The sequence below is a fragment of the Podarcis vaucheri genome (assembly GCF_965113315.1).
Source record: "Podarcis vaucheri genome assembly, chromosome: 17".
NCBI classification, from domain to species: Eukaryota; Metazoa; Chordata; class Lepidosauria; order Squamata; family Lacertidae; genus Podarcis; species Podarcis vaucheri.
Window position 1 is genome coordinate 531,229 of NC_138755.1, and position 27,305 is coordinate 558,533.

Sequence of the window (27,305 nt, forward strand, 5' to 3'; positions counted from 1 at the left end):
GTGAGAGTTAAAGTACTCAGGAAGAAATCATTTCTGTAAATAGCAGAAGCTGAACAACACAGATGTACACATCTGCTTTATAGTTAGGCTACTTTTAATTTTCATTTGTTAAGCGAGGGTATCCATAGTTCTGGCCAGCCCTTCCTACTTCTGCTACATACTCTGGCCACATACTCAGTGGACAGTAGGTCCACTGGTTCTGAAATGGGACAAACATCCTTCAGGAAAGGAGACAGGGTGCTCTGCTTATTACTTTCAGAGCATTATTTGGGATACCTTGGTTCTGGTGTCTCTTTATGCAAGAGCCCATTTTCTATTCAAGCTTTGGGGAGGTGAGTGGGGGGGAGAGAACATGAGGCATACAGACAGACAGACAGACAAACAAACAAACAAACAAACAAACAGACAGACAGACACACACGCAGACACTCTCCTATTGGCAGCATATCCTGAAGCCAACAAATGATCAATTTTGTGTTGTAAGACTCAAGCTTGCCTGGAAGCCAAGTGTGGAAAAAGTGCTTATGCAAGGATGAAGAAGCTGTGCTCTTCCAGCTGCTGTTGGACTTCAACTGGCCTCAGCTCCAGCCCTCAGGGCCAATAGACAGGGCTGAAGGGAGCTGCAGTTCCATAACATTTGGATGTCTACAGCTTTCCCATCCCTGTCCAAAAGTCTCAGCAGTGGGCAACTATTTTCTGGGCACCAGCAATGGCAAAACAGCAGCCAGCCCCCAAAAAACTTTGGGAGGAGGAAGGCAGCACCAGGTGGCAAGGAGTCATGAGGCCCCTCCAATGCCGTTGAACGCATCAGGACATGGAAGACATTCTTGTAGTCCTTCCATGGTGACTGGAAGCCTGCTCCTAAAAACAAAGCATTCCAAAATAGAGGAGCTTGGAATTCTGCAAATGAAGTGTGCATTTGTCAGTAGGGATTTGCGGTTTGGGATTTTACGGTTTGCTCTTCACTTTTCCCAAACCTCTCTTCCCTTTCTACCCTCCCCACCCCCCGCCCCGTGATGGGGAATAAAGCCCCACCTTTTTACCTTTCCAAGGCATGTCATCTCCCACTAGTGCAGTGCTTCTATGAGAAGGTCTTAGTGCTCAGGAACAAGAAAGGAGGGCTGCTTCCAGTTTCCTGAGTATCAAGACCTCTTAAGCAATGGGGATGCACCTGAGTCTGAAAAGGGACCTGCAGAGACAGGGGCAGGCAGGCGATTTGGAAGTGGTTGGTGAGCAGGATCCAGGCGACAGCTTCACCACCCCTGTTCTCACCTGAAGGGAGACATGGAAACCAAAGCAGAGCTTGCTTATTAAAAAATTTAATACATTAAAAAAAATAGAGACCAGTTCTGATTTATCCCCCCCCCCCGAATACTTTCATTATTTTATTCTGAGGGAAAAGCAGCACACACACAAAAACTGACGGTGAGAGGAACAAGGGAAAGGCTATGGGGCATTTGCTGCTGCCGCCACCACCACACTGAAGGAAGACACAAGACAAAACCAGGAGTCAGCAAGTGACATGCAGCTATGGCTTCTGTAGAACCTTCCCTGAACAGGACAGCCCAGAATCTCTCAGCCTCCACTCCAGCGACATCCATTTAGTCTTTCCCGCTGCCCGAAACAAAAATCTTCCTGGTCCTCAGAAACAGAATAACTCATCTGAACTCAGCAACCTTGAAGCAAAGGAAAGACATGCCTGAAGTGGCACAACCAAGTTTTAGCTGGATCTGGGGCAGGAAGCGGCAGGTCCCCGCCAGAGGAACTTTTTTTTAGAGAGAGAGGGGGAGATAGCAAAAGAGATGCTTTGCTTAAATCCCATGCTTCCTGTGTTTGGAGATGACCATACTGCAGGTCTAGGAGTCGCCAGGACAATGCTAAATTGAGCGGGGCAGGCAAGTGGGAGAAATGAAAGGTCCACACTGATACATAAGCTGCCTCCACATCAACCTGGGAGGCTGTACCAGCACAGGGAACTGGGAGCAGCACAGGCTACGGCAATGGACCTTGAGCTCCCACTGCAACTCTCTGGCAGGAGACAAGCAAGCGACTGAAGACAGGAATCGAGTCTCTGAGAGGAATGTCTCTCTGTGCCAGAAACATAGAAGCAGCTCACCAGTAGAGAGAGGCAGAAGACAACAAGAGGAATGGGACTTTCTGTGCCAAGCTACTGAACAAGAGAGGAAAAAAATAAAGCTATTTATGGCAAGGAATGATCCCTTTAGATATTCCAAGCCATTTCCAGTGTCAAAATAAAACCTCTTCCCATTCACTGCCCCACAGGGCCAAGTCCTCTCCCCAAATCCCCCCTCCCAACTCAGTTCTCAGCGAGCGCCTCTCCCTGATGGCCAAGGGTTGAGCCGGCACTGTGGGCAGCAACCAGAATAGACAAGAACGTCACAGGCCTCGGAGCGTTCACCGGCGTGCCAGCCTGCAGGCCAACCAGAGCAGAGCCGATAGGCCTCCAGGTCGCAGATGAGTTCCACCACCTCGTCCACCGTGGTGAGGCGGGCAGGGTGGCTGGCATAAAGTTCATGCTCAGGGGGCACGGGCAGGTTTCGCACCACCACATGGAAGAAGAGGCCTGGGCGGATGTAGATGACAGCTGAGGACATGGTGGAGTGTTCTGAACGCTGGACGAGACGCAGGTCGGGGCCGCAAAGCGGAGACAGCACCTCCCAGTGAGCAGGGAGAGGGATCTCATTCAGCTCAGCCAAGAACTCATGCAGGACGCTGTCCAACTGGGCAAGGGGCTGCGCACCACCCAGGCTATAAATCTCCATTATCTGTGGAAGGAGAGACAAAAGAATGGCTTCATACCATCTCCCTCTCTCCTTCACAACATATGAGCAACGCGGCCCCCATGAGTTGAGCTGTTTTGTGAGGGCTGTAGCAAAATGTGCTTTGTTTCACTTACCGGCTCAAAGTTTGGGACTCCAATGGAAAAGGGGGCAGTATGCAACTGCCCCCAAACCCAGCACTCCTGCCACCCAAAAATCCCTACATGAGTTGCCATTTTCCCCCATTCACAACAGATACTACCTAGTCCCCTGAATTCCAGATGCATTTCCAGTTGTGTGACAGTGCTATGGGTGCAGAGCAAAATATTTCATAGAAAGTGATACATTTCTTTTTACAGAAGAGGCAGAAGACTTGGCTAAGGGATCTCAGTAATTCAGCCTACGGATGTGTCTAGAGCACCATCTAGAGACCATGCTCCTGAGGATGTGGACAGGGAACCCAAAGGACTATGGCCTAACACTTGCCCTCTCAATCCTTGCCCTTGGCTTATTCTGCCAAGCAGAAGGTAGTTTTCTGTCTGGGTTCAGGAGGTAAAAAATGCGCCGTTGCAAGAGATGATTCCCCCATCTGCAATAATCGACTGGTCACAACAAAGCTGAAGTAATGTCAGTGGGTGGCATCTCTGTCCAGGAAGGTCATGTTCCACCAAATCTAGCAGGGACTGCACTCCCCCTGATAAGGCTTGCAATCTGCAGGTGCTCAACCAGCCACACTGTTGTCACTAGAAGCCCAAGTGCTCTCAGTGGCACAGATCATCCTCCACTGGCCAAGAGTGGTGTGACAGCTGAAATCTCTTCTCCAAAGAGAAAGCCAAGCTTTAGCCCTGCCCTGAAAACTTCCATGTTAGAACACATTTTAGTACTATCTGGCGCATGGAAACTGCAGTTAGTTCAAAACACGGCTGTTAGGCTATTTACTAGGAACAGACGTTAGAAACGTATCTATCTAAGGCTTCAAGAGATTCACTCAGTCAGGTCCATTTCTGAGCACAATTTAAAGTACTGGTGCTTATCTTTACAGCAGGGATGGGGAATCTGTGATCTTCTACACAGATTGTTGAACTACAACTCCCATCAGCTACAGCCATGCTGTATGTGAGGGATGATGGGAGTTGCATTCCACCGAAATTTTGAGAGCCACAGGTTCCCCATCCCTGTTTTAAAGCTCTATATGCCCTGGGACCTGGACCTTGACTTCTCCCATTAAGCCTGCTCAGACACTGAGATGTTCTTCAGAGTTCCTCCCATGGGGAAGAGGCCTTTGCTGCAGTGGTGTCTTGCTTATGGAATTCAACCCCCCCCCCTCCCTGCCCTCCAGGGAGGCTTGCCTGGCCCCTACACCAGCATCTCTTAAGCGCCTGGCAAAGACTTTTGACCACTTATTGGGGTCATTTTGAGATCAGGTCTTTTTGAGGTTATTTACTGCTTAATTGCTTTGCTAATTGCCTTTCTTACTAGCTATCACAAAAGGTGCTAGACATTCTGAATTCAAGGGCAGTAGAGAAATATTTTAGATAGATAAATCAATCAATCTCAAACTATATCACACTTCTGCAAATGGCATGAACCTACAAATATCTCCATGTGGTTTTTGCAATGGGGTGCCGTATAAATTGCACCAGAAGACCTCTCCCTCCATGCCTGCCACACTCACTGCATTGTTCCTGCCAGCATGTGGAACAGAGTCCAGTTCTACAAAGTAAGCCTTCTCTTCTCCCTAAGTCAAAGAGCCCAGGGATCTTACCAGTTGCCCCAAACAACTTAATCACTCACCACTGGTGGACGCAATTGCTGCAGGTGCTCCACTTCTTCGTCATCTTCATCATCCAGAACCACCAGCTCCTTGCCCTGCGCTCCCCGCCCCCTCTTACACTGGGGAAGTCCTGCTGAGACCTGGAGGAAAGGAAAATACATGGAGCTTTTTAATATTCAGAAACTTCCCACAGAGCGAACAGCACCACTTGACATACAGGGAAGGATGGGAGACCATGGACAGTGGTGATATTAAGATACAAGGCTAGAAACGTTTTCGTTGCTGGTAGCAACTCTTTTTACATCTGCTGCAGCACAAGGCCAGGATGAATTTGTGGTCAACTTGCTGTGGTGCTCAGTTCTTTGTGACATTGTCCTTACCAAGTCATGACTGCAGCCAATGTGACTAACAGCCTTGGCAATTAACCATATTAAGTTTAGATCACCGTATTTTTCGCTCTATAACACGCACCTGACCATAACACACACATCGTTTTTAGAGGAGGAAAACAAGGGAAAAAACATTCTGAATGAAACAGTGGATGTATCATTTTTGTGCTTCATGCTGTGGCCACAGACATGTGATCTGATGGTGAATTTGGGCTGACCCAATGCAAAGATCCTGAGGATCCATGTGAATCCATGCTTTATAACCATGTTTTTGCACCATTGCAGCCCCAGGCAACAGTGGGTGCGTGATTTTTTTGGTGCAGGCTGTAGCTATGGACATGTTATGTGATCTGATGGTGAATTTGGGGTGACCCAATGCAAAGATCCTGAGGATCCATGTGGATCCATGCTTTTTAACCACGTTTTTGCACCATTGCCGCCCCAGGCAACAGTGGGTGCGTGATTTTTGGGGGGGGCAGGCTGTAGCCATGGACATGCTATGTGCTCTGATGGTGAATTTTGGCTGACCCAATGCAAAGATCCTGAGGATCCATGTGGATCCATGCTTTGTAACCACATTTTAAGTGGGGAGGGAAGGAAAAACACAGAAGGGACAAGGAGCACGAGAGGGGTATGCAGAGAAGCAGCTGGCTAAGAATGCAGGAGAGGGATATAACGGGAGGGAGGAAAGGAAGGCAAAAGTTTCCCCCCACTCACCCACCCAAGCCAGCCAGCTCGCGCGCTCTCTCTCTCTCTCTCTCTCCCATCTGCATGTTTTCCGGCTGGAGAACGGAGAGGAATTAGAAGGAATTAGAAGGAATGCTTTCCCCTCTTCTTGCCTGGAGGGGAGGGGCTTTCCCTGCTCTTTGTTCCGTTTGAGCAAACAGCAACCGAAACAGAACAGGGTGGGCAGTAAGACCCTGAGGCAGAATGCAGGAAAGCAGCCGCTTCCTCTTTTCAGGTTTCCCTTCTCTGAGACGCGCAATTTGATTTTTGCCTGATTTTTGCCTCCACTCGCGCCAGTCGGCTCCAGGGACCACACATTCGCTCGATAACACACACAATTTTAACTGAATTAAGATTAAAAAAGGATGTGTACAAAAAATGGAAAAGGGGGGAAACCACCAAAGAGGAATTCAAACAAATAGCCAGCACGTGTAGACACAAAGTCAGAAAAGCTAAAGCACAGAATGAACTCAGGCTTGGTAGAGAGGTTAAAAGCAACAAAAAAGGCTTTTATGGGTATGTTCGTAGCAAAAGGAAGAACAAAGAAACAATGGGGTCACTCAGAGGAGAAGATGGTGAAATGCAAACAGGGGACACAGAAAGGGCTGAACTACTCAATGCCTTCTTTGCCTCAGTCTTCTCCGATAAAGAAAACAATGCCCGACCTGAAGAATTTGGAGCAAATGATTCAGCAAAGGAAACACAGCCCAGAATAACTAAGGAGATAGTACAAGAATATTTGGCTAGTTTAGATGTATTCAAGTCTCCAGGGCCAGATGAACTGCATCCAAGAGTATTAAAAGTACTGGCAGATGTGATCTCAGAACCACTGGCAGTCATCTTTGAGAATTCCTGGAGAACAGGCGAAGTCCCGGCAGACTGGAGGAGGGCAAATGTTGTCCCTATTTTCAAAAAGGGGGAAAGAGAGGACCCAAATAATTACCGCCCAGTCAGTCTGACATCAATAGCAGGGAAGATTCTGGAGCAGATCATTAAGCAAACAGTCTGTGAGCACCTAGAAAGGAATGCTGTGATCACCAATAGTCAGCATGGATTTCTGAAAAATAAGTCATGTCAGACTAACCTGATCTCGTTTTTTGACAGAATTACAAGCCTCGTAGATGAAGGGAACGCAGTGGATGTAGCCTACCTTGATTTCAGCAAGGCATTTGACAAGGTGCCCCATGATATTCTTGTAAAGAAGCTGGTAAAATGCGGTCTTGACTATGCTACCACTCAGTGGATTTGTAACTGGCTGACTGACCGAACCCAAAGGGTGCTCATCAATGTTCCTCTTCATCCTGGAGAAGAGTGACTAGTGGGGTGCCACAGGGTTCTGTCTTGGGCCCGGTCTTATTCAACATCTTTATCAACGACTTGGATGATGGACTCAAGGGCATCCTGATCAAATTTGCAGATGACACCAAACTGGGAGGGGTGGCTAACACCCCAGAGGACAGGATCACACTTCAAAACGACCTTGACAGATTAGAGAACTGGGCAAAAACAAACAAGATGAATTTTAACAGGGAGAAATGTAAAGTATTGCACTTGGGCAAAAAAAATGAGAGGCACAAATACAAAATGGGTGACACCTGGCTTGGGAGCAGTACATGTGAAAAAGGATCTAGGAGTCTTGGTTGACCACAAACTTGACATGAGCCAACAGTGTGACGCGGCAGCTAAAAAAGCCAATGCAATTCTGGGCTGCATCAATAGGAGTATAGCATCTAGATCAAGGGAAGTAATAGTGCCACTGTATTCTGCTCTGGTCAGACCACACCTGGAGTACTGTGTCCAGTTCTGGGCACCACAGTTCAAGAAGGACACTGACAAACTGGAACGTGTCCAGAGGAGGGCAACCAAAATGGTCAAAGGCCTGGAAACGATGCCTTATAAGGAACGGCTAAGGGAGCTGGGCATGTTTAGCCTGGAGAAGAGGAGGTTAAGGGGTGATATGATAGCCATGTTCAAATATATAAAAGGATGTCACATAGAGGAGGGAGAAAGGTTGTTTTCTGCTGCTCCAGAGAAGCGGACACGGAGCAATGGATCCAAACTACAAGAAAGAAGATTCCACCTAAACATTAGGAAGAACTTCCTGACAGTAAGAGCTGTTCGACAGTGGAATTTGCTGCCAAGGAGTGTGGTGGAGTCTCCTTCTTTGGAGGTCTTTAAGCAGAGGCTTGACAACCATATGTCAGGAGTGCTCTGATGGTGTTTCCTGCTTGGCAGGGGGTTGGACTCGATGGCCCTTGTGGTCTCTTCCAACTCTATGATTCTATGATTCTATGATTCTACAATTTCCCCTTCCTTTTAAGGAGAAAAAATCTGCATGTTATAGAGAGAAAAATACGGTATGCTTCATGCATTAAAAAATGGGGGAGGAGTAACAATAGTTGTGGGCTTTTCCTTACTGGAAATATGGAAGGAAGGGACTAAACAAGCATCTTGTGGAGATATCCAAAACAAAGGAGTGGTTGTGATAGTGTAGGAACCCAAGGATCAAAACTAGCTTCTATGTTTTTAGCAACTCTTGTTTTTATCTGCAAGCCACCTTGAATTCCATCAGGAAAAAAGGTGGGGTATAAATATATATATAAAGAATAAAAACAGCAATATTTGGGAAGGAGGCACACACCACTGGTGATTTTGAACACTCAAGCCCTACAGCCCAGGTGTTAGGATTTCATATTTCTTTTTTGGTATACTGAATCTCTTTTAACATAACAACAGCATTTGGAAACCTTTTGATGAATGTCACCACCCTGATTCCAAGCTGTATTAAAAACACTAAAAAGAGTGGTGCTTTAAAGTTTTATGAATCAAAAGCAGGAACATTTCTGCAGGGCAGCAGCTGAAGGAGGATGTCACATAGAGGAGGGAGAAAGGTTGTTTTCTGCTGCTCCAGAGAAGCGGACACGGAGCAATGGATCCAAACTACAAGAAAGAAGATTCCACCTAAACATGAGGAAGAACTTCCTGACAGTAAGAGCTGTTCGACAGTGGAATTTGCTGCCAAGGAGTGTGGTGGAGTCTCCTACTTTGGAGGTCTTTAAGCAGAGGCTTGACAACCATATGTCAGGAGTGCTCTGATGGTGTTTCCTGCTTGGCAGGGGGTTGGACTCGATGGCCCTTGTGGTCTCTTCCAACTCTATGATTCTATGATTCTATGATTCTATGATTCTATGAGGAGCAAAAGGGTTTTCTTGTGTGTGCGTGTTTCTTTGTGGCTGATTAGCTGTTCTCCCTGTGCAAAGGTCAGAGGGGGCAGGGTTTCTGTTGAGGCAGGTGATTAGCTGTGGGAGGAGCTTATCAGAGCTAGCAGGGCAGCGGCGCGCGCAGTTTGATCCATCTTTTAGATTTAGGGGAGCTAGTCTCAAACGTTTGTTGGGGGAGACCTAGGTTTTTTTTGGGGGGGGGGTTATTTGTCCTGTCTTCACGCTTTTTAATATGGAGGACCACTGCAGCCACCCCCAACGACACGTTTTCAAGATGGAGGGTGAGGAAACAGTCGCCTGCGGTTCCTATGCAATGTTTGCCATTTTGCCAAAGGTTGCAGGCAGCTTTACCTGCAGCAATTGTATGTTGATTGCCCTCTTAGAAGACAAAGTCCAGCAACTGGAGGAACGTGTAGCTACGCTCCAAAGAATTAGAGAGCTGGAGCTCTTCTTGGAAGCAACAGAGAACACCGTCTCCACCAAGGAGGAGACAGGGGACACCCCTGAGAAGGAGGCTAGTTCACCAACGCAGGTGCCAGATATATGGAGAAACGTGACTCAAAGAAGTAGGAGGCCCAGGGTTCGCTCTGATTGTTTAGAAATACACAATCGCTTTGAAGTCCTCTCCCCTAGCATGGAAGACAAAGAACAGACTCCATTTGAGGATCTCTCCCTCATTAGTCGATCAGGTATATGAAGACGAGCAGCAAAGTCAGTCCTCAGGGAATGTGCAGGCGACCTTGGAACGGACAGCTCACAGAAGAACCCCGACCAAACCTAAGAGGAGGCGTGTAATGGTGATAGGGGATTCCCTACTGAGGGGAACAGAAGCAGTGATCTGTGGGCCTGACAAGATGTCTCGGGAGGTGTGCTGTCTCCCCGGGGCTAAGATCCAAGATGTAACTGAACGACTGCAAGGAATCATAAAACCAACTGACAAATGCCCCTTCCTCTTGGTTCATGTGGGAACCAATGACACTGCAAGCAATAGCCTCCAGAAGATCAAAAGAGACTACGAGGCTCCAGGCAAGAAATTGAAGCAATTAAATGCACAAATTGTCATCTCATCTGTCCTCCCAGTTGAACGACGTGGCCCAGGGAGAGAGGGGAAAATAGTGGAAGTGAACAGCTGGCTTCGCAAATGGTGTAAACAGGAACGGTTTGGATTCTTAGATCACGGATTGCAGTTTCTTGAAGATTGACTTCTGGCAAGCGATGGGCTGCACCTCACAACGGTTGGGAGGAATGTTTTTGCCAAAAATCTCAGAAACCTCATCAGGAGGGCTTTAAACTGACAGTGCTCCTGAAGGTAGGAGTCTATCAATTGATGAAGATGATCATCCAAATGTCATAGACCAAATGGAGCAAACAGCACACAGACCTAGTGGTGGGAGGAAAAAATCCTTAAATAAGAGACACGGGGGAATGATTAATGGACTTCAATGTCTGTACACTAATGCGCAAAGCATGGGAAATAAACAAGATGAGCTTGAGCTCTTGGTACAGCAAACTAAATATGACATAATAGGCATCACTGAAACCTGGTGGGATAAGTCCCACGATTGGAATGTAATAATGGAGGGATACAATCTATTTCAGAGAAACAGACCAGACAAGAAAGGAGGAGTGGCGTTATATGTCAGGGATGTGTATACCTGTGAAGAGACCCAAGATTTAGAACCTCAAAGCCAAAGTGAGAGCATTTGGGTCAAAATTAAGGGAGAGAAGAATAACAGAGACCTCATTGTGGGAGTTTACTATGTGGGAATGTTCTGGGGTGCAGGAGAGGATATATTGACTAATTATGTCCTTATCCAACTTGTGCTAACAAGTTCCCAAAATATCAGCAGAGTTTATAAACATTCCCCTTTAAGTTCGCAACGGTAACGTGTGCACAGGTTCGCTAGAACCTCTATAATAATTACTCTGGTAATTTCCCCTTTTGTTCCCTCTTAAAATACAAGACACGACACAGTCTTTATAAAAGTATAAAAGAGTTTACTCACGTTCTGTTCACAATATGATCCCAGAAGGCAGACAGCTTAAAAAGGTTACATACATTCAGAATCTATCTTGTAGCAAGATAGTCCTTATCTCCTCTCTTGGCTGGGAGCCAAGAGAGCATCCTTAGATGTTTCCTCATCGAAGGAAGATGGCAGAGAGAGAGAGTGGCTGCCTGCCCTGTGCTTTTGTCATTACCTGCACAGGCGAGGCCACACCCACCTCTGGTCACATGCGGAGGAAGTCCGTCCCCAGGAAGTTTACCTGCTTGCTGGACTGATATCCCTCCCCATGTTCTAACATGTACACTCTAGGAATGTTGTCATTGACTGCTCCTGTGTTTACATCCCACATACTATAGATCCCCAAGCCAAACGGAGGACATAGATGATGCCTTCCTGGAACAGATGGCCAAGCATGCAAAAGGAAGGGAGATAGTAGTAATGGGGGACTTCAATTACCCAGATATTTGTTGGATGTCAAACTCAGCCAAGAGCATAAGGTCAAACAGATTCCTCACTGGCCTTGCAGACAACTTCATTGTCCAGAAAGTGGGAGAAGCAACAAGAGGAACAGCCATTTTAGATCTGGTCCTAACCAATGTTGATGACCTGGTTAGTGGAGTAGAAGTGGAAGGATCATTAGGCGCGAGTGAACATGCTCTTCTGAAGTTTACTATACAGCGGAAAGGAGCAGCCAAGCATACTAGGACTCAATTTCTTGACTTTAAGAAAGCCGACTTCATAAAACTTAGGAAAGTGCTGGGTGAGATCCCATGGACAGTAATACTAAAAGGAAAGGGAGTTCATGATGGCTGGGAGTTTGTTAAGAGGGAGATAGTAAAAGCACAACTTCAGGCAATACCAATGAGACGGAAACATGGAAGGTGCCTAAAGAAGCCAGGGTGGCTATCTAAAAAACTTTTAACTGAGTTAAGATTAAAAAAGGATGTGTACAAAAAATGGAAAAGGGGGGAAACCACCAAAGAGGAATTCAAACAAATAGCCAGAACATGTAGACACAAAGTCAGAAAAGCTAAAGCACAGAATGAACTCAGGCTTGCTAGAGAGGTTAAAAGCAACAAAAAAGGCTTTTATGGGTATGTTCGTAGCAAAAGGAAGAACAAAGAAACAGTGGGGTCACTCAGAGGAGAAGATGATGAAATGCAAACAGGGGACACAGAAAGGGCAGAACTCCTCAATGCTGCCTTTGCCTCAGTCTTCTCCGATAAAGAAAACAATGCCCGACTTGAAGAATTTGGAGCAAATGATTCAGCAGAGGAAACACAGCCCAGAATAACTAAGGAGATAGTACAAGAATACTTGGCTAGTTTAGATGTATTCAAGTCTTCAGGGCCAGACAAACTGAACTGCATCCAAGAGTATTAAAAGAACTGGCAGGTGTGATCTCATCTTTGAGAATTCCTGGAGAACAGGCGAAGTCCCGGCAGACTGGAGGAGGGCAAATGTTGTCCCTATTTTCAAAAAGGGGGAAAGAGAGGACCCAAATAATTACCGCCCAGTCAGTCTGACATCAATAGCAGGGAAGATTCTGGAGCAGATCATTAAGCAAACAGTCTGTGAGCACCTAGAAAGGAATGCTGTGATCACCAATAGTCAGCATGGATTTCTGAAAAATAAGTCATGTCAGACTAACCTGATCTCGTTTTTTGACAGAATTACAAGCCTGGTAGATGAAGGGAATGCAGTGGATGTAGCCTACCTTGATTTCAGCAAGGCATTTGACAAGGTGCCCCATGATATTCTTGTAAAGAAGCTGGTAAAATGCGGTCTTGACTATGCTACCACTCAGTAGATTTGTAACTGGCTGACTGACCGAACCCAAAGGGTGCTCATCAATGGTTCCTGTTCATCCTGAAGAAGAGTGACTAGTGGGGTGCCACAGGGTTCTGTCTTGGGCCCGGTCTTATTCAACATCTTCATCAACGACTTGGATGATGGACTCAAGGGCATCCTGATCAAATTTGCAGATGACACCAAACTGGGAGGGGTGGCTAACACCCCAGAGGACAGGATCACACTTCACAACGACCTTGACAGATTAGAGAACTGGGCCAAAACAAACAAGATGAATGTTAACAGGGAGAAATGTAAAGTATTGCACTTGGGCAAAAAAAATGAGAGGCAGAAATACAAGATGGGTGACACCTGGCTTGAGAGCAGTACATGTGAAAAGGATCTAGGAGTCTTGGTTGACCACAAACTTGACATGAGCCAACAGTGTGACGCGGCAGCTAAAAAAGCCAATGCAATTCTGGGCTGCATCAATAGGAGTATAGCATCTAGATCAAGGGAAGTAATAGTGCCACTGTATTCTGCTCTGGTCAGACCTCACCTGGAGTACTGTGTCCAGTTCTGGGCACCACACTTCAAGAAGGACACTGACAAACTGGAACGTGTCCAGAGGAGGGCAACCAAAATGGTCAAAGGCCTGGAAATGATGCCGTATGAGGAACGGCTAAGGGAGCTGGGCATGTTTAGCCTGGAGAAGAGGAAGTTAAGGGGTGATATGATAGCCATGTTCAAATATATAAAAGGATGTCATATAGAGGAGGGAGAAAGGTTGTTTTCTGCTGCTCCAGAGAAGCGGACACGGAGCAATGGATCCAAACTACAAGAAAGAAGATTCCACCTAAACATTAGGAAGAACTTCCTGACAGTAAGAGCTGTTCGACAGTGGAATTTGCTGCCAAGGAGTGTGGTGGAGTCTCCTTCTTTGGAGGTCTTTAAGCAGAGGCTTGACAACCATATGTCAGGAGTGCTCTGATGGCGTTTCCTGCTTGGCAGGGGGTTGGACTCGATGGCCCTTGTGGTCTATTCCAACTCTATGATTCTATGATTCTATGATTCTACATTCGAGGTCAGCAGGCGGGAAGAAAATGTGGGCTTACCCGAGAATCATTTGATGGCCGACAGTCCCCCTCCGGTTCTGCATGCTCCTGTTTGTCAACGGGAGAGGTGGCAATGAGGAGGTTGACAGCAGGTAGTCTGGTGTCGGATTGCTATGCAGAAACATGAGGGCACGTAAAGAGAGTGTATTAAAGGCTATGCGCTTCATTCTGTACAGATGTGGAATGTGCTCTCACTCCACACGCTCACTTACAATGGTTCCTATGGTTCAATCCCTGTTTTGCTATATTAGTATCTTTGTTGGTCAGAATAAATGGGCAACAGAAGGAGCCACATGCACTGCACAGGACAAGAAGCCTCTCTGCAACCTCCCCACCATACATTTGAAAAACAAGAGGCAAAATCCCAACAATGCGGGGATGGGACTTCACCTTTCTTCCAGCCCTCTACATCAACTGCCACATCAACTCTGAAGAGCACTCCAAACCTCCAAGATGCTCTTTTGCTGTTCCTTTACTACTGCAAATAATTTCTGCTGCTAAAAATGATTGGTCTGAGTTATTAAGCGGGGAGGGGGGCACCTCCAGTTCTAAATTCAGTGTCCAGGCTGCTGGGTCACTGAGCCTACTGGTGAAGAATTCCCCCTTTTTGCCTGCAGGGTTGCAGCCAAGGAGGAACAGGATGAGGCATGTCTCAAGGTCTGGGCACCTCCCGGAGTTAGGTTTTTGGAAGCTTAATTCCTGCTGTTTGGCAAAGCAGTGGGTGGTGGTGTGGGAGCAGGGGGATCTTTCCTTGATTTCGAGCCCTCTATCCTGACATGTGAATAAAGAGCCAGACTATCTGAATGCTGACATTCGTCCTCTGCAACGTCCTCCCCAAAGGATGTTCACCGAGCTTATTTGTCAAGTCTTTAGAACTTCAAGACTTTGTTTCCACAAAAAGGATCCGGTGCTCCGTGTAAGAAATACTTCAGTATTGGGCATTTCAACTGTCAGGAGAGGAAGGATCAAGAGAGAACGCACTCACTCACCTTCACCAGGACTTGGGAGGGTGGGGTGGGGTGTCGAGGTACTTCTGACTCCTCTTTGACATGCGGCAGGATGGGGCGGTCCTTAGCCAAGTCCTGGGCCAAAATTGAGCCACTCATCTCTGGCTCTTTCTTCCACTTCACTACTGGCTGCTGTTCCGGCTCCTCTGGGCCCTGCAACCTGGGCAAATGCATCTGTTCCCTGCTTGAAGGAGACTCCTGCAGCAACAAGGGGTCCGGGGCAGGAGGGAGAGGAGAAGGGGCAGGTTCAGATTAGGAGCACAGGAAGTGGCCTTAGACCCAGTGTGCCCATCTAGTCCAGCATGGTCTGCTCCGACTGTCAGTGGCCGAGATGGGCAGCCACTTCCTCATCAGCTGTCATTGGATCTTTTTAACTGGAGATTCCAGGGAGGGAACCTGGCTCTTACTGCAAGCACAGTCTCTGCTCTGCTACTCAGGTATGACAGGTGTCTTCCAGGTGTCTTTGCATCAAACCACTGTGGCATTTGGGTGCCAGGTACAGAATTAGGCATCATGAAGATTTCAACCCCTATGGCTACAGAGATTAAAGCTTTAAAATACCAGAGGCATTGATAAAAGCACTGCTTCCAGTCACTGGAGTTGGGAGGATGCTCCTATACTCTACATATAGAGTATGTAGAGTATGCCTGCCCTCTGTGGCCAATGTGAAGCAAATTCATTTGATTCATTTGTGTAATTTCATTCAGCTTGCAGAACCAGCCCCCCCTTTCTGCCCCCACAACACAGAATTTCTTTAAGCAGAGTACCTGAGAATCTTTGCACTCACTCCTGCTCCTGTGCATCCAAGGAGGACCCAAAGAAAACTTGTTTCAACCTGTGCACCACAGGAATGCATGCTTTATCTGACCAGGCTCACTTCTATGGACTAAACCAGTGTTTCCTAATGGGGGCTATATGGCCTCCTGCCCCCCCAGGATATATATGGGGGCCACAGCACAAGGCTAGGAGGCCATAGAGGGAAGTGAGAAGAAAAGGGGGGGGGGGTGATTTATTTATTTATTAAATCTGATTGGTTGGCTATCAGCTTGGCCAATCACAAGCAGGTAAGGGGGCGGCCCACCAGAGGGTGGCCTAGTGCTTCTTTTTGCCATGTGCATTTTCTTGGAACTGTCCTGGTTGGTTTACAGTGGGAGAGGACGGTGCTGGGCCAGGTGGCAGCCTGGGCCTGACTCCGCAAGGCGCAGGGTGCAATTCACCCCAGCACCTAGCAGATCGGGGCCTTCAGATGTTGCCGAGGGGTGCAGGGCTCAATTCCTAAATAGCAGCTTTCAGGACAGGTAGTGCTACAGTCCAAATGGGCAGGGTATAAATAAATTCTTATTCTTAAACAAGGTCAGAAAGGGGCCACAGTAAAAAAAAACCCGTTGGGAAACACTGTACTAAAGGGTTATGTCACGACAGGCACTTGAGAAGCTGCCACAAACATTTTAGTTGCACCAAGTTTTAACACAGCTCACAGTTTGTTGGCTAGCAGCAGACAACACTCTGTGAACCTATTCTAATACAAGCTTGCTACAGAAAGTTAAAACTTCAGAATGCCCTGAAAATTCAATATAGGGACCCAAGACAGTGTGCTGTTGATATTTTTGCCGTTACGTTTTTAAACTTCACTGCAACCAGAAAGGCTAGAATCATGTTTGACAAAACAAAGTAAAAGTAGGATTTGGAAGACTTAGAGTGTTTTGCAAAATGCATGTTGTCCACCCTGTATACTCAGGGTGTGAGAGTGGTGGTCAAGCACTGATTCAGTGTACATAGCAGGTTTTTACAAGTCACGTGCCTCTTGCTCTCATTGCCCAGAAATCTGGGAGCATCACTGTATCCCAGCACGTGTGACACAGCCTTCCCTCTTGGGGACTTTTTCTGTGAGCCACTTTCTTGCCATTCTAGCTCTGAGGTACAGTAGAGACTCATGAGTTGACAAAGCTTCCTGCAAATAGACCCATCAACAGAAAGGATGTGCTCCCAGCTGATCTGTGGGTGCTGAAGCACTATGCGTTGACTCTCTCATTGCCAAATGCCACCACACTAGTAGGCACATTGGGAGAGTCAACTCCCATTCCACTGGAGGAAGACGAAGTGGAGCAGGACCAGAAGGGATTCCTTTACTGGGATCATGACAATAGCGGGCTCGTTGCAAACTAGCTCCGCCAGAGAGAATTCTCATTTCCATTCAGACATTGTGATGCACAATCTTATTCCCCTCACCTTGCAGCCTTCTCTCAATTTAAATAAAAATCAGCCCTGAGACCCTTCATCAATACTTAAAATGGACAGCAGCACTTCACTCAGCTATTCTGCCCCAGCAGGAGATCCAGGTGGGCCAGGTCATAAACCCACTGCCCTAAGAAAGATGAAAATAACGGCAACATGTGCAAAGCAGAGCTTGCTGATGATGCCAGAGCAACAAACAATATTGCAATGCTCAATTCCTAACTAGCAACTTTCCTTGAACTACACATCAATCCCTGGTGGGCAGACCTTGTTCAAATCCCTGTTCAGTCATCAAAATATCTTTAAGTGGTCTGGGCAAGGGCATCTCAGGCTTAACCTTTTAACACAGCAGTCGCAAAAAATAAGTATCTGAAGTGTCTGAAAATCTGCATCAATGATGGTCAGGCCTTTCCTGGAATTAGGCCTCAAATCAGCATTGGAAATAAACTCAGAACAATGACTTGCCTGCCGAAAAAAGAGGAACAGACTACTTGTGCCTGGCAGAGGGGTTGAGCGGGTTCCATCCCTGGCACCCAAGGCACAAAGGAAGGAGGAAGAGAGAGCGCCACCCTGCTCAGCTGCTACCGTCCACTTGCCTGCATGCCACTCCTTGATGCCCAGGGAGGCTTACCGTCAGCATAGTGTTATGGGAAATGTTCCCCCAGCAATGGAATGTCGTCCCCCCCGCTCTCCCTTCCTGTGGACCTCTAAATCTCTTCTAGGGCACACATGGGACAGCGAGAGGCTGGTGAGGAGGGGGCTGCACGAGAAGGAATCCTTGCAGTAACACAAATTTTGAATGCCACTCTCAGACTGAGTCAGAACAGCTGCACATGGCAGCCAGTGGCCTTTAAGCAGCAATTTTTGCCACATCGCATTAATGTTTAAAGTACCAAGAATTAGGAGAAATAATTGAGTACTTGGAATCAAACCAACAGAACCATCTAACTCATCCTCTGGCAACCTGGTGCCCTCCAGATGTTTCATATGAGAAGTCCCACCAGCCCCAGCATCACAGGATGGGAACTGCAGCCCATGAGGAGCACCTGGAAGCTGGTCTGCCAGGCTGGCTCTTGCATTCCTCTCCCATTGCCAGGCAGGTGCCCAGAGCAACTCACGAGCCGCCTTCCCCTGCTGTTTGTCCACAGCACCTGGTACTTGGAGAGGTACTGCCTCTGAACATGGAAATTCCATTTCACCATTCGAGCCTGCTGATGAACTAGTTCCCCCATAAAACTGGTATAAAGGGATCTAAGCTAACAACTCTCAACAGTCGTGAGAACAAGGTGGAATCTAGACATATATAAAAAAACGCTGTGAAAATGCTTTTTAAAAAGCGTTTTAAAAATATATTGAATATTGAATTTAAAACTAGGTGATGAATTTATTTCATCAGATGTTGTAAAGAAAAGAGGTGTAGTTATATACGCAAACTCAAGATTAAAGCCGGAACCCTTATTTAAGGATGAAGAAGGGAGAATGATGGCGATAAAATTGGTGTATCAAAAAGGAAAAAATATTGTCAGAATCTAGGCGCCAAACGAAAAAAAGTCGGAATTTTACCAAAAATTGGAGGATAAACTGCTGGATTATAGTGATGAAAAGATCATTTGATTAGGAGATTTAAATGGTGTTACCTCACTTAATATGGACAGGACAACACAAGAGAAAGAAAGTAAAGAAGGGAGACTACTGCTAACTTTCTTTCAACTAGTAGAAAATTTCAACCTTCAAGATGCATGGGGAGTTAAACACCCAAATGACAAACAATTTACACATTATTCAGAAGCAAAAAAAATTCTGCAGGGAGAATTGTTACAATTTGGGTTTCAAAAAACTTATTACTGAAAATAAAGAAAGCAGTAATTCAGTCAAAAACAGTATCTGACCACAACCCAACTACAATGGAAATAAAAGAAGGAAGGAAAACAACAAAATGGAGAATTAATGAAAATGTCTTAAATAATGATAAAGTATTAGAAAAGGTGAGGGTGACTTTAAGAGAATATTTTGATAACAACTTAAATCAGGGAACCGATATAAATACCGTATGGGATGCAAACAAAGCAGTGATACGAGGCTTTTTCATCCAACAAAATAGAATCCAAAGAAGAGAGAAAGAAAGGAAACTGGAACAAATTTTGAAGGAGATAACCGAAAATAGTCATAGTCAACAAAAGAGTGGCAAAAGCTGTACTGGGATGCAATCTCAAAAATGAAAGAAGGATCTCGATACAAATCCAAGGCAGACCCTTTAACATCACAGTAATCCAAGTTTATGCACCAACTACTGGTGCTGAAGAAACTGAAATTGACCAGTTCTATGAAGACTTACAACACCTTCTAGAAATGACACCAAAGAAGGATGTTCTTCTCATTATAGGGGATTGGAATGCTAAAGTAGGGAATCAAAAGATAAAAGGAACAACTGGCAAGTTTGGCCTTGGAGTTCAAAACGAAGCAGGGCAAAGACTAATAGAGTTCTGTCAAGAGAACAAGCTGGTCATCACAAACACTCTTTTCCAAAAACACAAGAGACGACTCTACACATGGACATCACCAGATGGGCAGCATCAAAATCAGATTGATTATATTCTCTGCAGCAAAAGATGGAGAAGCTCTATACAGTCAGCAAAAACAAGACCTGGAGCTGACTGTGGCTCAGATCAACAGCTTCTTATAGCAAAATTCAAGCGTAAACTGAAGAAAGTAGGGAAAACCAGAGATCTGTTCAAGAAAAGTGGAGATGATGATGATGATGATGATGATGATAATGATAATAATAATAATCATCATCATCATCATCGAATCATAGAATCATAGAGTTGGAAGAGACCACAAGGGCCATCGAGTCCAACCCCCTGCCAAGCAGGAAACACCATCAGAGCACTCTTGACATATGGTTGTCAAGCCTCTGCTTAAAGACCTCCAAAGTAGGAGACTCCACCACACTCCTTGGCAGCAAATTCCACTGTCGAACAGCTCTTACTGTCAGGAAGTTCTTCCTAATGTTTAGGTGGAATCTTCTTTCTTGTAGTTTGGATCCATTGCTCCGTGTCCGCTTCTCTGGAGCAGCAGAAAACAACCTTTCTCCCGCCTCTATGTGACATCCTTTTATGTATTTGAACATGGCTATCATATCACCCCTTAACCTCTTCTTCTCCAGGCTAAACATGCCCAGCTCCCTTAGTCGTTCCTCATAAGGCATCGTTTCCAGGCCTTTGACCATTTTGGTTGCCCTCCTCTGGACACGTTCCAGTTTGTCAGTGTCCTTCTTGAACTGTGGTGCCCAGAACTGGACACAGTACTCCAGGTGAGGTCTGACCAGAGCAGAATACAGTGGCACTATTACTTCCCTTGATCTAGATGCTATACTCCTATTGATGCAGCCCAGAATTGCATTGGCTTTTTTAGCTGCCGCATCACACTGTTGGCTCATGTCAAGTTTGTGGTCAACCAAGACTCCTAGATCCTTTTCACATGTACTGCTCTCAAGCCAGGTGTCACCCATCTTGTATTTGTGCCTCTCATTTTTTTTGCCCAAGTGTAATACTTTACATTTCTCCCTGTTAAAATTCATCTTGTTTATTTTTGCCCAGTTCTCTAATCTGTCAAGGTCGTTTTGAAGTGTGATCCTGTCCTCTGGGGTGTTAGCCACCCCTCCCAGTTTGGTGTCATCTGCAAATTTGATCAGGATGCCCTTGAGTCCATCATCCAAGTCGTTGATAAAGATGTTGAATAAGACCGGGCCCAAGACAGAACCCTGTGGCACCCCACTAGTCACTCTTCTTCAGGATGAAGAGGAACCATTGATCAGCACCCTTTGGGTTCGGTCAGTCAGCCAGTTACAAATCCACTGAGTGGTAGCATAGTCAAGACCGCATTTTACCAGCTTCTTTACAAGAATATCATGGGGCACCTTGTCAAATGCCTTGCTGAAATCAAGGTAGGCTACATCCACTGCGTTCCCTTCATCTACCAGGCTTGTAATTCTGTCAAAAAACGAGATCAGGTTAGTCTGACATGACTTATTTTTCAGAAATCCATGCTGACTATTGGTGATCACAGCATTCCTTTCTAGGTGCTCACAGACTGTTTGCTTAATGATCTGCTCCAGAATCTTCCCTGCTATTGATGTCAGACTGACTGGGCGGTAATTATTTGGGTCCTCTCTTTTCCCCTTTTTGAAAATAGGGACAACATTTGCCCTCCTCCAGTCTGCCGGGACTTCGCCTGTTCTCCAGGAATTCTCAAAGATGACTGCCAGTGGTTCTGAGATCACATCTGCCAGTTCTTTTAATACTCTTGGATGCAGTTCATCTGGCCCTGGAGACTTGAATACATCTAAACTAGCCAAATATTCTTGTACTATCTCCTTAGTTATTCTGGGCTGTGTTTCCTTTGCTGAATCATTTGCTCCAAATTCTTCAGGTCGGGCATTGTTTTCTTTATCGGAGAAGACTGAGGGAAAGAAGGCATTGAGGAGTTCAGCCCTTTCTGTGTCCCCTGTTTGCATTTCACCATCTTCTCCTCTGAGTGACCCCACTGTTTCTTTGTTCTTCCTTTTGCTACGAACATACCCATAAAAGCCTTTTTTGTTGCTTTTAACCTCTCTAGCAAGCCTGAGTTCATTCTGTGCTTTAGCTTTTCTGACTTTGTGTCTACACGTGCTGGCTATTTGTTTGAATTCCTCTTTGGTGGTTTCCCCCCTTTTTCATTTTTTGTACACATCCTTTTTTAATCTTAATTCAGTTAAAAGTTCTTTAGATAGCCACCCTGGCTTCTTTAGGCACCTTCCATGTTTCCGTCTCATTGGTATTGCCTGACGTTGTGCTTTTACTATCTCCCTCTTAACAAACTCCCAGCCATCATGAACTCCCTTTCATTTTAGTATTGCTGTCCATGGGATCTCACCCAGCACTTCCCTAAGTTTTATGAAGTCGGCTTTCTTAAAGTCAAGAAATTGAGTCCTAGTATGCTTGGCTGCTTTTTTCCGCTGTATAGTAAACTTCAGAAGAGCATGATCACTCGCGCCTAATGATCCTTCCACATCTACCCCACTAACCAGGTCATCAACATTGGTTAGGGCCAGATCTAAAATGGCTGTTCCTCTTGTTGCTTCTCCCACTTTCTGGACAATGAAGCTGTCTGCAAGGCCAGTGAGGAATCTGTTTGACCTTATGCTCTTGGCTGAGTTTGACATCCAACAAATATCCGGGTAATTGAAGTCCCCCATTACTACTATCTCCCTTCCTTTTGCATGCTTGGCCATCTGTTCCAGGAAGGCATCATCTATGTCCTCCGTTTGGCTTGGGGATCTATAGTAAACTCCCACAATGAGATCTCTGTTATTCTTCTCTCCCTTAATTTTGACCCAAATGCTCTCACTTTGGCTTTGAGGTTCTAAATCTTGGATCTCTTCACAGGTATACACATCCCTGACATATAACGCCACTCCTCCTCCTTTCTTGTCTGGTCTGTTTCTCTGAAATAGATTGTATCCCCCCATTATTACATTCCAATCGTGGGACTTATCCCACCAGCTTTCAGTGATGCCTATTATGTCATATTTAGTTTGCTGTACCAAGAGCTCAAGCTCATCTTGTTTATTTCCCATGCTTTGCGCATTAGTGTACAGACATTGAAGTCCATTAATCATTCCCCCGTGTCTCTTATTTAAGGATTTTTTCCTCCCACCACTAGGTCCGCGTGCTGTTTGCTCCATTTGGTCTATGACATTTGGATGATCATCTTCATCAATTGATAGACTCCTACCTTCAGGAGCACTGTCTCCCTCCCCCACATTAGTCAGTTTAAAGCCCTCCTGATGAGGTTTCTGAGATTTTTGGCAAAAACATTTCTCCCAACCGTTGTGAGGTGCAGCCCATCACTTGCCAGAAGTCCATCTTCAAGAAACTGCAGTCCGTGATCTAAGAATCCAAACCGTTCCTGTTTACACCATTTGCGAACCCAGCTGTTCACTTCCACTATTTTTCTCTATCTCCCTGGGCCACATTGTTCAACTGGGAGGACAGATGAGATGACAATTTGTGCATTTAATTGCTTCAATTTCCTGCCCAGAGCCTCGTAGTCTCTTTTGATCTTCTGAGGCTATTGCTTGCAGTGTCATTGGTTCCCACATGAACCAAGAGGAAGGGGTATTCGTCAGTGGGTTTTATGATTCCTTGAAGTCGTTCAGTTACATCTTGGATCTTAGCCCCGGGGAGACAGCACACTTCCCGAGACATCTTGTCAGGCCCACAGATCACTGCTTCTGTTCCCCTCAGTAGGGAATCCCCGATCACCACTACACGCCTCCTCTTGGGTTTGGTCGGGGTTCTTCCGTGAGCTGTCCGTTCCAAGGTCGCCTGCACATTCCCTGAGGACTGACTTTGCTGCTCGTTTTCATATACCTGATCGACTGTAATGAGGGAGAGATCCTCAAATGGAGTCTGCTCTTCGTCTTCCATGCTAGGGGAGAGGACCTCAAAGCGATTGTGTATTTCTAAACAATCAGAGTGAACCCTGGGCCTCCTACTTCTTTGAGTCACGTTTCTCCATATATCTGGCTCCTGTGTTGGTGAACAAGCCTCCTTCTCAGGAGGCTCCTGTGTTGGTGAACAAGCCTCCTTCTCAGGAGGATAATATATTTGTACCCCGCCCATCATCTGGCTGGGTTTCCCCAGCCACTCTGGGCGGCTTCCACAAAGACCAAAAATGCACTAAAATGTCACACATTAAAAACTTCCCTGCCTTTAGATGTCGTCTGAATGTCAGGTAGTTCAAATGAAAGGAACATTTCGTGCATAATAAAAAACAAAAAGTGGTAAAGACCTAACTGAAGCAGAAGAAATCAAGAAGAGGTGGTAAGAACACACAGAGGAATTATACCAGAAAGATATGAATGTCTCGTACACCCCAGGTAGTGTGGTTGCTGACCTTGAGCCAGACATCCTGGGGAGTGAAGTCAAATGGGCCTTAGAAAGCACTGCTAATAACAAGGCCAGTGGAAGTGATGGTATTCCAGCTGAACTATTTAAAATTTTAAAAGATGATGCTGTTAAGGTGCTACACTCAATATGCCAGCAAGTTTGGAAAACTGGTCAGAGGATTGGAGAAGATCAGTCTACATCCCAATCCCAAAGAAGGGCAGTGCCAAAGAATGCACCAACTATCACACAATTGCGCTCATTTCACATGCTAGCAAGGTTATGCTTAAAATTCTACAACTTTACATAACTTTATGACCACTGCTCCATAGATATTGTTGTTATACAATTCCATTCACCGTATAGATGGGTTTATGGAGCATTTCTGTATCCTTCTGCTGTGCTGAAGAAGAATTCAGTGGGTATATCCGGAATCACTGTTCACTACGTTTGTTTGCGAACCACTTTGGTAGCGTTTGATGTCATAAAACAAAGCTTTAACAGATTTTTTTCATCAGACCACAACCCAAAGGGTGCTCATCAATGGTTCCTCTTCATCCTGGAGAAGAGTGAATAGTGGGGTGCCACAGGGTTCTGTCTTGGGCCCGGTCTTATTCAACATCTTTATCAACGACTTGGATGATGGACTCAAAGGCATCCTGATCAAATTTGCAGATGACACCAAACTGGGAGGGGTGGCTAACACCCCAGAGGACAGGATCACACTTCAAAACAACCTTGACAGATTAGAGAACTGGGCAAAAACAAACAAGATGAACTTTAACAGGGAGAAATGTAAAGTATTGCACTTGGGCAAAAGAAATGAGAGGCACAAATACAAGATGGGTGACACCTGGCTTGAGAGCAGTACATGTGAAAAGGATCTAGGAGTCTTGGTTGACCACAAACTTGACATGAGCCAACAGTGTGACGCGGCAGCTAAAAAAGCCAATGCAATTCTGGGCTGCATCAATAGGAATATAGCATCTAGATCAAGGGAAGTAACAGTGCCACTGTATTCTGCTCTGGTCAGACCTCACCTGGAGTACTGTGTCCAGTTCTGGGCACCACAGTTCAAGAAGGACACTGACAAACTGGAACGTGTCCAGAGGAGGGCAACCAAAATGGTCAAAGGCCTGGAAACGATGCCTTATGAGGAACGGCTAAGGGAGCTGGGCATGTTTAGCCTGGAGAAGAGGAGGTTAAGGGGTGATATGATAGCCATGTTCAAATATATAAAAGGATGTCATATAGAGGAGGGAGAAAGGTTGTTTTCTGCTGCTCCAGAGAAGTGGACACGGAGCAATGGATCCAAACTACAAGAAAGAAGATTCCACCTAAACATTAGGAAGAACTTCCTGACAGTAAGAGCTGTTCGACAGTGGAATTTGCTGCCAAGGAGTGTGGTGGAGTCTCCTTCTTTGGAGGTCTTTAAGCAGAGGCTTGACAACCATATGTCAGGAGTGCTCTGATGGTGTTTCCTGCTTGGCAGGGGGTTGGACTCGATGGCCCTTGTGGTGTATTCCAACTCTATGATTCTATGATTCTATAAATAAATAAAAAAAACTATGATCATGGCCACTGGTCCCATCACCTCCTGGCAAATAGAAGGGGAAGAAATGGAGCCAGCGAGAGATTTTACTTTCTTGGGTTCCATGATCACTGCTGATGGTGACAGCAGTCACAAAGTTAAAAGACGCCTGCTTCTTGGGAGAAAAGCAATGACAAACCTAGACAGCATCTTAAAAAGCAGAGATATTGCCTTGCCAACAAAGGTCCGTATAGTTAAAGCTATAGTTTTCCCAGTAGTGATGTATGGAAGTGAAAGCTGGACCATAGAGAATGCTGATCGCCGAAAAATTTATGTTGATGACCTGGTTAGTGGGGTAGATGTGGAAGGATCATTAGGCGCGAGTGATCATGCTCTTCTGAAGTTTACTATACAGCGGACAGTAGCAGCCAAGCATACTAGGACTCAATTTCTTGACTTTAAGAAAGCCGACTTCATAAAACTTAGGGAAGTGCTGGGTGAGATCCCATGGACAGCAATACTAAAAGGAAAGGGAGTTCATGATGGCTGGGAGTTTGTTAAGAGGGAGATAGTAAAAGCACAACGTCAGGCAATACCAATGAGACGAAAACATGGAAGGTGCCTAAAGAAACCAGGGTGGCTATCTAAAGAACTTTTAACTGAATTAAGATTAAAAAAGGATGTGTACAAAAAATGGAAAAGGGGGGAAACCACCAAAGAGGAATTCAAACAAATAGCCAGCACGTGTAGACACAAAGTCAGAAAAGCTAAAGCACAGAATGAACTCAGGCTTGCTAGAGAGGTTAAAAGCAACAAAAAAGGCTTTTATGGGTATGTTCGTAGCAAAAGGAAGAACAAAGAAACAGTGGGGTCACTCAGAGGAGAAGATGGTGAAATGCAAACAGGGGACACAGAAAGGGCTGAACTCCTCAATGCCTTCTTTGCCTCAGTCTTCTCCGATAAAGAAGACAATGCCCGACCTGAAGAATTTGAAGCAAATGATTCAGCAAAGGAAACACAGCCCAGAATAACTAAGGAGATAGTACAAGAATATTTGGCTAGATTAGATGTATTCAAGTCTCCAGGGCCAGATGAACTGCATCCAAGAGTATTAAAAGAACTGGCAGATGTGATCTCAGAACCACTGGCAGTCATCTTTGAGAATTCCTGGAGAACAGGCGAAGTCCCGGCAGACTGGAGGAGGGCAAATGTTGTTCCTATTTTCAAAAAGGGGAAAAGAGAGGAGCCAAATAATTACCGCCCAGTCAGTCTGACATCAATAGCAGGGAAGATTCTGGAGCAGATCATTAAGCAAACAGTCTGTGAGCACCTAGAAAGGAATGCTGTGATCACCAATAGTCAGCATGGATTTCTGAAAAATAAGTCATGTCAGACTAACCTGATCTCGTTTTTTGACAGAATTACAAGCCTGGTAGATGAAGGGAACGCAGTGGATGTAGCCTACCTTGATTTCAGCAAAGCATTTGACAAGGTGCCCCATGATATTCTTGTAAAGAAGCTGGTAAAATGCGGTCTTGACTATGCTACCACTCAGTGGATTTGTAACTGGCTGACTGACCGAACCCAAAGGGTGCTCATCAATGGTTCCTCTTCATCCTGGAGAAGAGTGACTAGTGGGGTGCCACAGGGTTCTGTCTTGGGCCCGGTCTTATTCAACATCTTTATCAACGACTTGGATGATGGACTCAAGGGCATCCTGATCAAATTTGCAGATGACACCAAACTGGGAGGGGTGGCTAACACCCCAGAGGACAGGATCACACTTCAAAACAACCTTGAC

The 27,305-nt window shown here is 45.7% G+C and overlaps 1 protein-coding gene across 11 annotated transcripts in view; it reads right to left on the bottom strand.

Moving 5' to 3' along the window:
* Window positions 1-1,303: 1,303 nt before the first annotated feature.
* Window positions 1,304-27,305, bottom strand: part of LOC309522493 (uncharacterized protein) — a 145,689-nt gene continuing 119,687 nt past the window's right edge. For all 11 annotated transcript variants that reach the window (XM_082205799.1, XM_082205803.1, XM_082205797.1 and 8 more), the window contains 4 exons: window positions 14,792-15,007; window positions 13,803-13,913; window positions 4,575-4,694; window positions 1,304-2,786 (listed from right to left, as the gene is read on the bottom strand). In XM_082205799.1, coding sequence (XP_082061925.1) covers window positions 2,325-2,786; window positions 4,575-4,694; window positions 13,803-13,913; window positions 14,792-15,007 — 909 coding nt within the window. In that variant the 3' untranslated portion in view covers window positions 1,304-2,324. The remainder of the gene's footprint in view (window positions 2,787-4,574; window positions 4,695-13,802; window positions 13,914-14,791; window positions 15,008-27,305) is intronic.